General features: G+C 44.1%; 2 protein-coding genes across 6 annotated transcripts in view; both read right to left on the reverse strand.

The window, feature by feature from the left end:
• Positions 1-4,248, reverse strand: part of LOC130297561 (uncharacterized) — a 50,564-nt gene extending 46,316 nt beyond the window's left edge. For both annotated transcript variants that reach the window (XR_008849586.1, XM_056550144.1), the window contains exons 1-2: positions 4,209-4,248; positions 418-514 (exon numbers count right to left, since the gene is read on the reverse strand). The gene's annotated coding sequence lies outside the window, so the exon portion shown is untranslated. The remainder of the gene's footprint in view (positions 1-417; positions 515-4,208) is intronic.
• Positions 3,855-12,442, reverse strand: part of LOC130297562 (uncharacterized) — a 9,921-nt gene continuing 1,333 nt past the window's right edge. Inside the window, exons 2-6 of one of the 4 annotated variants that reach the window (XM_056550148.1) lie at positions 12,244-12,348; positions 9,828-9,973; positions 8,590-8,963; positions 7,082-7,151; positions 4,197-4,362 (exon numbers count right to left, since the gene is read on the reverse strand). In XM_056550148.1, coding sequence (XP_056406123.1) covers positions 4,343-4,362; positions 7,082-7,151; positions 8,590-8,963; positions 9,828-9,973; positions 12,244-12,348 — 715 coding nt within the window. In that variant the 3' untranslated portion in view covers positions 4,197-4,342. Of the gene's footprint in view, positions 4,363-4,769; positions 7,152-8,589; positions 8,964-9,827; positions 9,974-12,243; positions 12,349-12,442 lie in introns of those variants that run through there. The other 3 variants (XM_056550147.1, XM_056550145.1, XM_056550146.1) reach the window with 3 other exon arrangements.

A 12,442-nucleotide genomic window follows, 5' to 3' on the forward strand; every position in this document is an offset into this window, starting at 1 on the left:
CTGGAGCGAGGCGCGGGGGGGGGGGGGGGGGGGCGCAACAGCTGGAAGCACAAAATGGATCAGGTAAAATACGCTGCGGAAGTTCTACTAGCCGTCACCTGCACTGGTCCAACATTACCCGTGACATGCCAGGAACAACAGTCGATAACTTAAGGTTTTGGCATCAGTTCCCCTCCGGCACTTTTACTAGTTGGCTGAAGGGAAACCGAGACGGACACTGTACGTATGTGAACAAGCTCTTATTTAAGCCGATCCTCCCCAATCTTTCCACGAGACGTCTCTTCCCAGCAGCAGAGGTTGTTCATTACTGCAGCTTTCTCTTGCTGTAGAGAATCTTATTTTAGAACAAAATGGTTGTCATTCGTCTTATTCCTTCTACCAACAGTGACGCTTACTAAGCCAATAAGATGGACCTACCGGCACGCCAACATCTAGATCCCAGTTGTATTTCCCAGACAGATATTTACATTCCAGCGTTCCTCCATTTTTCACAGGTTTGTATATTGTTCCACGGCTGCAAATCAAATGGACTGTTGAATTTAAAGCAAAGACAGCGACCAAAACACATCGATGGATGAGAAAACTGCTGTAACACTATAATAGAAATACCATTAAATTGGTCACATGGTTTCATCCTTACGGACAGAGATAGGCAAAAAGCTTCAGATTCTTGTGTCAAGGAGAGTAGAGATGAGCAAACTTACAGTAAATTTGATTCATCACGAACTTCTCGGCTCGGCAGTTGATGACTTATCCTGCATAAATTAGTTCAGCTTTCCGGTGCTCTGGAAAAGGTGGATACATTCCTAGGAAAGAGTCTCCTAGGACTGTATCCACCTTTTCCAGCCCACGGGAGCACCTGAAAGCTGAACTAATTTATGCAGGATAAGTCATCAACTGCCGAGCCGAGAAGTTCGTGACGAATCGAATTTACTGTAAATTCGCTCATCAGATTCTTGTGTCAAGGAGAGTAGAGATGAGCAAACTTACAGTAAATTTGATTCATCACGAACTTCTCGGCTCGGCAGTTGATGACTTATCCTGCATAAATTAGTTCAGCTTTCCGGTGCTCTGGAAAAGGTGGATACATTCCTAGGACTGTATCCACCTTTTCCAGCCCACGGGAGCACCTGAAAGCTGAACTCATTTATGCAGGAAATGTCATCAACTGCCGAGCCGAGAAGTTCGTGACGAATCGAATTTACTGTAAATTCGCTCATCTCTAAAGGAGAGTGTAAAATGCTGTACATATGCAAGTATAGAAAAAATAAATAAATAAAATAAAAAATATCTGGTTCCATAGTTTAATAAGCAATTTCACAGTTCGTATAAAAATATACATTTTTATTTTGTTAATACAGTCCGATTACTTTTGTGCCGTTAATCCAAAACTGATTCTGTACATTCTTGAAACAAAAAATCAACTCAAGAAGAAGAGCCCCATATATATTTCTATGTATTATATAAAACACAAGTCATATAAAAAGTTATATATATATATATATGTTATATACAATTGTGAGCTTTTCCAATCGTTTGTTTTTCTCAGAGAAGTGACGGTCCTGTGGAAGTTTACTGGCCCAGCTCGTGTTCACGGCCAGCCTATAGGGTATACAGCAACTGAAACGTATCCCCCCCCCGTCCACAGGACCCCAGCAGCCAGTGTTGGGTTAACCCTTGCACTAGTTGTGATGGGGAGGTCCGGAGTGAGCAGCAGAAGCCGCCCCTCTCTTATATTCACACGCACCCCTCTAGGACAGTGGTCTTCACAATGCGGTCATCAGCCGTTGGCTGTGCGGGTGCTGGATGTGGTGGTTTTGCCACATCTGGACGGCTGCAGTTAGGAGACCACTGGTTTATAAGCTCACAAATTATAAAATCAATCAATTTATGTATAGTTTAGATACATGTACAAATAATAACACAGAATCAAAGTCATCCAACACACTTATTCACCATCATACTACCGATACATTCCTAAAGGGGTACAGCAGCCAACATTAAAGGGGTACTCTGTTCCCAACGCTGGAGTCGGGAGCTCGTGACGTCATAGCCCCGCCCTCTCAATGCAAGTCTATGGGAGGGGGCGTGACGGCAGTCACGCCCCCTCCCATAGACTTGCATTGAGAGGGCGGGGCTATGACGTCACGAGCTCCCGACTCCAGCTTTCGGAACAGTTTGTTTCAAAAGGTGAACAGCGGAGTACCCCTTTAACTTCTCCCCTATCCTGTAGCTGATCGTGGGCATCATCGGCGCTCTCATAGAAATGAATGGAGTTTGAGCCGTCTAGCAATAGACTATACTCACTCCTCACCGAGTGGTCCAAGCACTTGGACCCACCCCCCCCTCCCCCCCCCCCCCCCGATCAGGTGCTTATCCCCTATCCTGTGGATAAAGGTTAAGTTAATTTGGGCTGCAGTACCTCTTAAAGCTTCAGTAAGGATATTGTAATATTTTATTATTAGGAGGGAAATAAAGAACAATCCTGCTCTTCCAACCTCCCCCCCCAAATGCTATTGACAGCAGCAATGTAACATTAGAGGGCTCTATTGTAATTGACTATACAAATGGATACTAGATACATATACAGATGTGTCTGGGTAACTCCGGGGATAACCGGAATTTATGCCATCACTGGACGTACAGGCTACGTCCGTCATACATTATAATATCACCGATAGAATAAGGTGCATATATAGCTAGCAACTCCTATTGGTAAACAAATGCCCCTGACACTGAATAGATCAGCCAAATAGAAAATATTTATATCTAGTAATATATCTAGATACACAAAACAGCACCAGTACATACAAAGTATAGGTAGATAGTAAAATATAATATTAGAAAGATACACAGGTCACAACTAGCAGCAGTAAGTCTGGATAAAGTACCAGAAATACAATACAGATAAAGCAAGATGTAAACAAGCAAAAATACAGTGCCAAATCGTTTCGCGGAATGACTCCGCTTCCTCAGGGGGTGCCCCCTGAGGAAGTGGAGTCATTCCGCGAAACGATCGTTGGGGGTTAGGTAGGATTTGGCTTGTTTACATCTATCTTGTTTGCACTTCTTTACCAGGTCCATGCTTTATCTGTATTGTACTTCTTACATGTATTTCTGGTACTTTATCCAGTATTAGGCTGGGTTCACATCACGTTTTTGCCATACTGTTTTCAATTTGTTTTTCTAAAGAAAACCGTATGGAAAAAAGTAAGCCGTATGCGTTTTTAAACAGCATACAGTTCCGTCAGTTTTTATAGAAAAAAAAAAAAAAAAACATACGTTTTTGAAAATTGTCCATTTTTAATGGGAGGGGTCTTGGGTGGGGACTTTAGGATGCAAATGCGCATGTGCAAAGTAAAAACGTATACGTTTTTCCCGTATGGAACCGTATACATGTGCGTTTCCCATTGACGTCCATGTTAAAAAAAAAAAGTATACGGTTGCAGTACGGTTTTTAAACCGGAGACAAAATTGTGGTCAACCACGGTTTTGACTCCGGTTTAAAAATCGTACTGCAACCGCATAAGTTTTTTTTTTTTTTTTAACATGGACGTCAATGGGAAACGCACATGTATGGGTTTTTTTTTCTATAAAAACTGACGGAACTGTATGCACTTTTAAAAATAGTATACTGTTTAAAAACGCATGCGGTTTACTTTTTCCCATACTGTAACATCCGTTTTTTTTTTGCCATACGGTTTTCTTTAGAAAAACGGATTGAAAACAGTATGGCAAAAACGTAGTGTGAACCCAGCCTTACTGCTGCTAGTTGTGACCTGTGTATCTTTCTAATATTATATTTTACTATCTACCTATACTTTGTATGTACTGGTGCTGTTTTGTGTATCTAGATGTATTCCTTTTTAAGCTATTTTAGTTGTTAGATGTATAATAAAGATTTTCTATTTGGCTGATCTATTCAGTGTCAGGGGCATTTGTTTACCAATAGGAGTTGCTGTCCGTCATACATTGCCAGCTCTTCTCATTACTTTGTGTGGACGATAAATGTAATAATTCCCCTAGGGACGTCTACCGCCCGATAACATTTTTCACGTCGATACATCTCTTTGTATCTCCGCACTTAGAGAGTACGACAATGAAGAGGACAGAGGCCGCAATATCCATTGAGCATGTCTATCTATAGGGCTAAGCTAGGGGAACGTCCCTTTTGTAAAGTGCTTTTCGTAAGTTACATAAGTTCTCACCTGGTTTATCTAGTTTCCTCTCTGCGCCTGCTCTAAAAAAAAAAAAAGAGAATACCTTCCCCCTACGGGACACATACGAAATCCTGGCAAAGGCTTGTGCTGGCAACTGTAGGGCCCAGGCATCTCCAATAGTCCTAAGGTCTGGGCACAGTTCCTAGTACATGTAGCAAACGGTAATATTAATGGAGAAACTGCACATCATAGAGTATGTGTTCTCTTACATTAAGGCAGGATTTATGCTGTAAAGGGGCCATTCCAGTAATTTTAGGATTCTTAAAGCGCTGAATAGAGCGCTGGCCGCACATGTGGTCGGACAGGCAGACCCCTCTTCCAGTGGTTTACACACGATGGCCCTCCAGCTGTTGAAAAACGACACCTCCCAGATATGTTTTAGTCTGTCACTGCTGGGAGTTATAGTTCAGCAACTATCTGGAGGGCCACAGTATGGAGCCCACTGCATAGACCATTGAATTGGGGACATACCCCTTTAACATTACAAAAAAAAAAAAAAAGGACCCAAAGTCATGTGGATCTAGTAAACATCTACCGCTCTGGTGAGAGGATAAGTGCTGCTACTAGGGAAGTTTATTTTCCCCCTTAAAGAACCTCTCAAACAGATTAAAAAAAAAAAACACTGCACCATGAACTGTAAGCAACATTTCTGGAAGCTGAAATAATAAAATAAAAAAAAATCTAATAAATTAGGAAATTTTGTGACGCCCGGTGAGGCTGTCATTTCCTACATGAGAATGAATTGGATGGCACATCTCCGTGGCAAGGCAGAACATAGGTTCACGGCAGATCGGTCAGATCCAAGGGCAGTTTGGGTATGCTGGGAGTTGTAGTTTTATAACAGCTTGACGCCATGTAAGTGTTTTCCCAGATAGTGTTGCAGAACTACAACTCCCAGCATGCCCGGACAGCCGAAGGCTGTCCGGGCATGCTGGGAATTGTAGTTTTGCAACAGCTGGAGACCCACTTGTTGGAAAACACTGCGCTAGCGATTTTTTTGCAATGTAGATGGCACAAAGATTGGCGCTTCTCCGTACTGTGTATACACGTAGAGCTGTCAATCATTAACACCAATGAGATAAGCGCCTCGCACAGAACGATCTGCTCATTGAACCCACTGTCATCTCCCGGTGGTGTATATCTGTCTTGTTACAAAGGTTCTTCTTATATTTTATAGCAGGACAGATATACACTGCCGGGAGCAGACAGAATTGTGATACACTTACCCAGGAGATGCTTATTGCTGTGTAATCCTGCATTAGAACACTTCTAGGATCACATGTTTTATTCTTAATCCTGCATTAGAACACTTCTAGGATCACATATATGTTTATTCTTAATCCTGCGTTAGAACACTTCTAGGATCACATATATGTTTATTCTTAATCCTGCATTAGAACACTTCTAGGATCACATATATGTTTATTCTTAATCCTGCATTAGAACACTTCTAGGATCACATATATGTTTTATTCTTAATCCTGCATTAGAACACTTCTAGGATCACATATATGTTTTATTCTTAATCCTGCATTAGAACACTTCTAGGATCACATATATGTTTTATTCTTAATCCTGCATTAGAACACTTCTAGGATCACATATATGTTTTATTCTTAATCCTGCATTAGAACACTTCTAGGATCACATATATGTTTTATTCTTAATCCTGCATTAGAACACTTCTAGGATCACATATATGTTTTATTCTTTTGTCGTGTCCAGAGTCTGGAATTTCCGCAGCAGAATTCTCCACCACGGAAGTTCTGCAGGACACTTAACAGGATGCAAAACAATGAAACGAGCCTAAGAGCTGCATTAAACGTGCAAGGAACATACAAGATTGCGAGCTGCATAGACTTAAAGGAGATATGCAGCGCTGGTACTTTAAAAAAAAAAAAAAAAACAATACCTCATTTGATGGCCCTTTCCAATGATACCTCATTTGTCCAAATTGGTCCAGCCGTTCTCCGGTAATAGCCGCCATGTAATAGAGACTACATTTCCCATGACTCCCTGCTTCCTGTAAGCTGCTGACCTTATAATAAAGTGCCCCCCCACCACACCTTTCCTTGCGGTTCTTCCCTGTCCAATAGAAGAGCACGCTGCAGCACATTCTAGCTATGTAAACACACGGCTTACTAGCTAAAATCCACAGTGTAGGTGCCTGAGTGCGGAGGAAGAAGTAACAACACCGGAAAATAGTAAAACACAAACCTTTCCCTACAAAACAACTTTGTCTAACAGGAGGGTCTCCGGTTGTTGCTACACTACAACTCCCAGCTTGTCTTGACAGCATAAGGCTGTCCGGGCATGCTGGTAGTTGCAGTGCTCCCTCCAGCAGTTCTAAAACTACAACTCCCAGAAAGCCCAGACAGACAGCTATTTGCTTTCCAGCATGCCTTGACAGCCTATGCTATCTGGGCATCCGGGGAGTTGTAGTGCCAAGACTACAACTCCCAGACAGCTTCCTGACATGCGCAGTGAAGACAAATTAGGAGCGGGGGGGGGGGGGGGGAGGGGGATGAATATTAATAAGCGGGCGGCGCTGATGCCACAGTGCCACTAGGCTCCTGAAACACCCACCCCCCCCCCCCCCCCTGTGCCAGTTACAGCCACATTTGCATATATTGAAAGCATAAGATTACAGACGAACGGATCCGGGCAAGGTAGGTATCATATGAATCGGCGTCCCCCGCACTGTCAGTACCTGTGGTTAGTGCGGGGGTGAACATGTGACAGTTTTCCTTTAAAGAATATGAAAGATACTATTGTGCACCGCACTTCTCCTTTAAGTGACACGGCTTTGATTGCAAATCACAAGGAAAGGAAATCCAAGAAATCACCAAATTGTTCTGTACTTTTGTTTACAAAATCTTTTGTTTCTTGTCTGATTTTCAGTATTTCCTCATCTTGTGGAGATTCAATTTCCTGCAAGTAAAAATAAATATAACAAATTTAAATGCAAAACCGCCTTGAGAGTCTTAAAGAGGGTTATCAAGTACTAGAAAGAGGATTTAATACCACTGAAATGAATGGAGCCAACCTGTAATACCCCACACAATCTGAGGACAAGTGTGGGGGTGTTTTTTGGAAAGAAGTTCGATCTGTTTTCATGAATATCTGCAGCTTCGAAAGCAGTGTTTCCCACCCAGTGTGCCTGCAGCAGTTGCAAACTGCATGCCCCTGGGAATTGTAGTTTTGCAACAGCTGGAGGCACCCTGGGTGTAAAACACTGTCATACAGCAACGTGCAGTCTGCAACAAGAGATGCAGCGTCAGGGGACAAGGTAGTTGTCAAGAATTATATTAAGGTAGCATCTCATGCCATAAAAATAAGCGGTGATCATCATTTAAGACCAGAACATAAAGTGTCACAGGGACATGTGCAAAGTTTTGTTCAGTTTGGGTCTCAGTGGCAAAACCCTCTCCGATTGGTGAGCAGCATTGCTGTTCATTCCCCGACTCATAGCGCTATAGAGACTTATATATACAGTGGTCCCTCAACATACGATGGTAATTAGTTCCAAATGGACCATTGTTTGTTGAAACCATAGCATGTTGAGGGATCCGTGCAATGTAAAGTATAGGACAGTGGTCTACAACCTGCGGACCTCCAGATGTTGCAAAACTACAACACCCAGCATGCCCGGACAGCCAACGGCTGTCCGGGCATGCTGGGAGTTGTAGTTTTGCAACATCTGGAGATCCGCAGGTTGAAGACCACTGGTAGATGAAGTTGTACTCACCTGTCCCCGCTGCTCCGGACCGTCACCGCTGCCCTGGATGTCGCCGTCCATTGCTGTCGCCGCGTCCCTGAGGTGACCCCGACGCTCCGGCAAGGCCTCTGCTTCCCCGGCATCCTCGCTCTCTGTCGCCGCCATCACGTTGCTACGCACGCCGCTCCTATTGGATGACGGGACGGCGTGCGCAGCGACGTGAGGATGATGGAGAGCGCCGACGATGCAGGGGATCCCGAAGAGGACGCGCCGGAGCCCCGAGGACAGGTAAGTGACATCACCGGAGCACACGGGGCACCGTAAACGGCTATCCGGTGGCAACTGAAGCAGTCTGCACTGCCGGATAGCCGTTTATGCGATGGCCCCGACATACAAAAGCATCGTATGTTGATGCTGCCTCTGAGAGGCCATCGTATGTTGAAATGATCGTTGGTCGGGGAGGGTCACTGTAGGAGCAAAGATCCCTACAAGCTGAGGAGTGAAGAGCAATGTTCTACTGATCGGTGAAGGTCTCAGCACAGAGCCCCAGACCCGATCAAAGCTTTTTATATATGTTCTTTTCCCGAGTGACAATGACAACATTTTAGGAAAAGTGTAAAGGGAAATAGATACACCAGAATCACATCGTACCTTTTCTTTGGATTCAGGATAACAATAAGACTTATAAACTTTCCTGTTGCCATTTTGTACAAATTCCTTTAAGCTGTTTGCTATGAGGTGCAGCTCTTCATCCCTGTAGGCGTAGATACACCCATCCTCTCCCACAAGTATAACACACGGCACACTAAGAAGTACGTCCTGAGTGTATTCTAGCGTGCCAAACACCTGCATCCTTGTTGTTTTGGGGAGATGTAACTCTTCCCAGGCTTCTTGCATGTAATCCTGACCCATGTAGTCGGTGCCGCTGAGGTCACACAACCGCAGGCAACAGTCGCTGTTCTTCCAGGGTATCAACATGTTTTTATATTTCTGTACAAATATTGAGATGGCTTCAAGGTTCTTGGCTGTTATGGAAGAACACAGAACTCAATTAGATGATGCACATATACGGCTTATGTTATAGTAGGGCTATCTGTTCACATGGCGGCAATTAGGCTACGTTCACACGACGGAACAGAAACATCTGGCGCGGAAATACCGCCGTGTGCACAGTGCAGCAGAATCCCAGTGAATCCTCTGGAGCAGATGAATCTCTGTTCCAGATTCCAATGCGGAGTCTCGCATTCCGACGTGTGAACATGACCTTAGGAGGGGTTTGTTTTTGTGGGACCAGTTCCACTTTGTAATGGCCCCTTTCATTTTAGCATGAAATATACAGCGCAGGCTCTGGCTTCAGGAACACTGAATATTCATACGAATGGCGGACATTGCGCAGAAGATCGAGGAGGCAGGGAAGCTGGCTCCCGCCTCCATTGCACACAGAAGAGCTTTAGCTATACTGGAATCGAGGACCATAACGTCTAAAACGCGTGCACCTCATTTTACTTCTGTTCAACCTCCCTACAACCCAGTGTATTAGGCTTAGAGCGGGTGAACAGCCGGTCAGTTTCCCTTTAAGGCACAGATGGCTGTACCCTTAAAGGGGTCATACCAAGATAGACACTTATCACCCCCAGGTAAGTGATAAATGCCGGGTCACTGCAGGTCCCACTCATGGGCTAATACTCAGCTTTTCTGTGGAAACATGTTTTTTGTGTGTGGCACCTCGGGCATATAACAAAACTTCTACCATATATACGAGGACTGTAAGTGGATCTGATCAGGAATATGCTCCTAAATGGTTATAAAATCAATGATATGTCCGCACACCCCCCCCCCAGCACACATCTCCTCCGGCTGCTAACACAGGGATCAGTGACATTACTTACGGTCTTTTTCCAGGGCTTGAAAAAGAGCTTCCCCTTCACTGCAAAACGTCATAGGATCCTGTTCACATCTGCTGTCTGGAGAAGATGGCTCCGGTCTCACTTTACCATTGATTTTGCCATTTTTTGGATGCTTGTGATATCCATTTCTATAAAATAAAAAATAAATGTAAATACATGAATTGACACACATAGATGGCGGTGCACAACATATTGTATTTGGTCTAGTCCTCTACCTGAAGAGAAGAAATCACAAAGCTGCAGGACTAAGTATTTCAGGCTTTGGTCAGCCCTGTCCACAATCTGTACTTACCTCCCCCTCCATTCTTGTTCTGATCTCTCATTTTGCCTGCAGTCAGCGCTCCACAGCCAACCAGTGGCCTTGATATTAAAGTGTTACTCCGCTGCTCAGCGTTTGGAACAAACTTATGAACACTGGAGCCGAGAGCGCGTGACGAGATAGCCCCATCCCCTCAATGCAAGTCTATGGGAAAGGATGTGACAGCCATCACGCCCCCTCCCATAGACTTGCATTGAGGGGGCGGGGCTATCACATCACGAGCTCTCGGCTCCAGTGTTCATAACAGTTTGTTACGGAGCATCATGGCAAAACTAGATTGGCTGGGGCAGTCACATGACACACCTGCACCGACTCACAACAAATACAGCAAAACATGGGATCAGAATGGGAACAGAGGTGGAAGTAAAACAGGTTAATTGAGACACTTATGACTGAGATGAAGGGACATTAAAAAACGGACATACAGGGTGGGAGGTAAGGGGGCATTCACATCACTTATATTAATTTTATTATTTTCTCTTTTAATACATACGGTTGCTGTATACAGGTTTCAATGTACCGTATGCAACTGTATGAAAAAATTTATTAATTGACATCCTATACAAAACTGTACACAACTAGATGTATCCGGTTGTGTACGGTTTTGATCTTGAACGTTTTTCCCCCCATGCGCAAAATCTTGGTCTACTATGGTTTTGAATAGGGGATTGTCCGGTTTTGGGATCTTTATCAAGGTTATGAAAACCACTTACAGTTTTTACAACATTGCACTCAATACATTCGGTGGGGTCAGTTTTCTGTTTCCCCTTTAGGGTCTATTCACTCATACAGTATTCTGTGCAGAATTGATGTGCAGGATTTTCTGCTGCAGATTTCAATGTAAACTGAACACAGCTTGAAATCCTGCGCATCAAATCTGCGCAGAATACTGTACGTGTGAATAGATCCTAAGAGGGGGCGGGGGGGGAACTGATACAGCAATCCTACGCCATAAATGTGATGTGAATGTAGCCGACCTGATACACAAGGGAGGGGACAGTAATGATTAAGGCTGGGTTCACACTACGGTTTGTCATTACGGTTCCCGTATACAGCTGGGAGGAGGGGTGGGCGGGGCTTAATCGCGGCGCCCGCACTCAGCCGTATTCGGGAACCGTAGTTAATGTATTTCTATGAGCCGACCGGAGTGAACCGTAGCCTCCGGTTGGCTGCTTTTTCGGCCGTATGCGGTTTCCCGACCACAGGCAGAAACGTGGTCGATCACGTTTTTTGCCTGCAGTCGGGAAACCGCATACGGCCGAAAAAGCAGCCGACCGGAGGCTGCGGTTCACTCCGGTCGGCTCATAGACATACATTAACTACAGTTCCCGAATACGGCTGAGTGCGGGTGCCGCGATTAAGCCCCGCCCCCTCCTCCCAGCCATATACGGGAACCGTAATGACAAACCGTAGTGTGAACCCAGCCCAACACAGATGAAAGGGAGACTAATAACTGACCAGAGCATCACATACCCTCCTGTTGTGTGATGCCACGTTACACGGCTCCTAGATTCTTAAAGGGGTTATCCAGGAAAAAAAAAATACTTCTATCAACTGGCTCCAGAAAGTTAAATAGATTTGTAAATGACTTCTATTAAAAAAACGTAATCCTTCCAGTACTTATGAGCTGCAGAAGTTGAGTTGTTCTTTTCTGTCTAAGTGCTCTCTGATGACACCTGTCTCTGGAACTGTCCAGAGTAGAAGCAAATCCCCTTAGCAAACCTCTTCTACTCTGTGCAGTTCCCGAGACCAGCAGAGATGTCAGCAGAGAGCACTATGGCCAGACAGAAAACAAAAACTCAACTTCAGCAGCTGATAATTATTGGAAGGATTAAGATTTTTTTTTTAAAGAAGTAATTAACAAATCTGTTTAGCTTTCTGGAGCCAGTTAATATAATAAATAAACGTTTTTTCCTGGAATACCCCTTTAAGATAGTCAAGCCCTGTACTACACATTCTACTGTAATAAATAATAAAGGAAGGTGTAGGTGTGCATGGCTGGGATTTCATTGCTCGCTGTAACGCTGCGACCAGATGTTAGCTGGGAATCAATAGAGAAACACGAAACATCGGACCTACATGGAGTTTTTTCTGTTGGCTTCATTTTCCTTCTTTTCCAGCATTTCCAGGGTGAGGATCGTTCTCCAATATAGAACCACGCTGAGGTTCTGGCTTTTTCTTCGACTTTGACGGGAGGAAAATAAATAAAATTAATAAAAAAAATAAATAAAAATGACAACATAATGGGGGAGAAGATTAATCAAAACCCCTACAAAAG

Source organism: Hyla sarda, chromosome 13 (assembly GCF_029499605.1).
Source record: "Hyla sarda isolate aHylSar1 chromosome 13, aHylSar1.hap1, whole genome shotgun sequence".
NCBI classification, from domain to species: Eukaryota; Metazoa; Chordata; class Amphibia; order Anura; family Hylidae; genus Hyla; species Hyla sarda.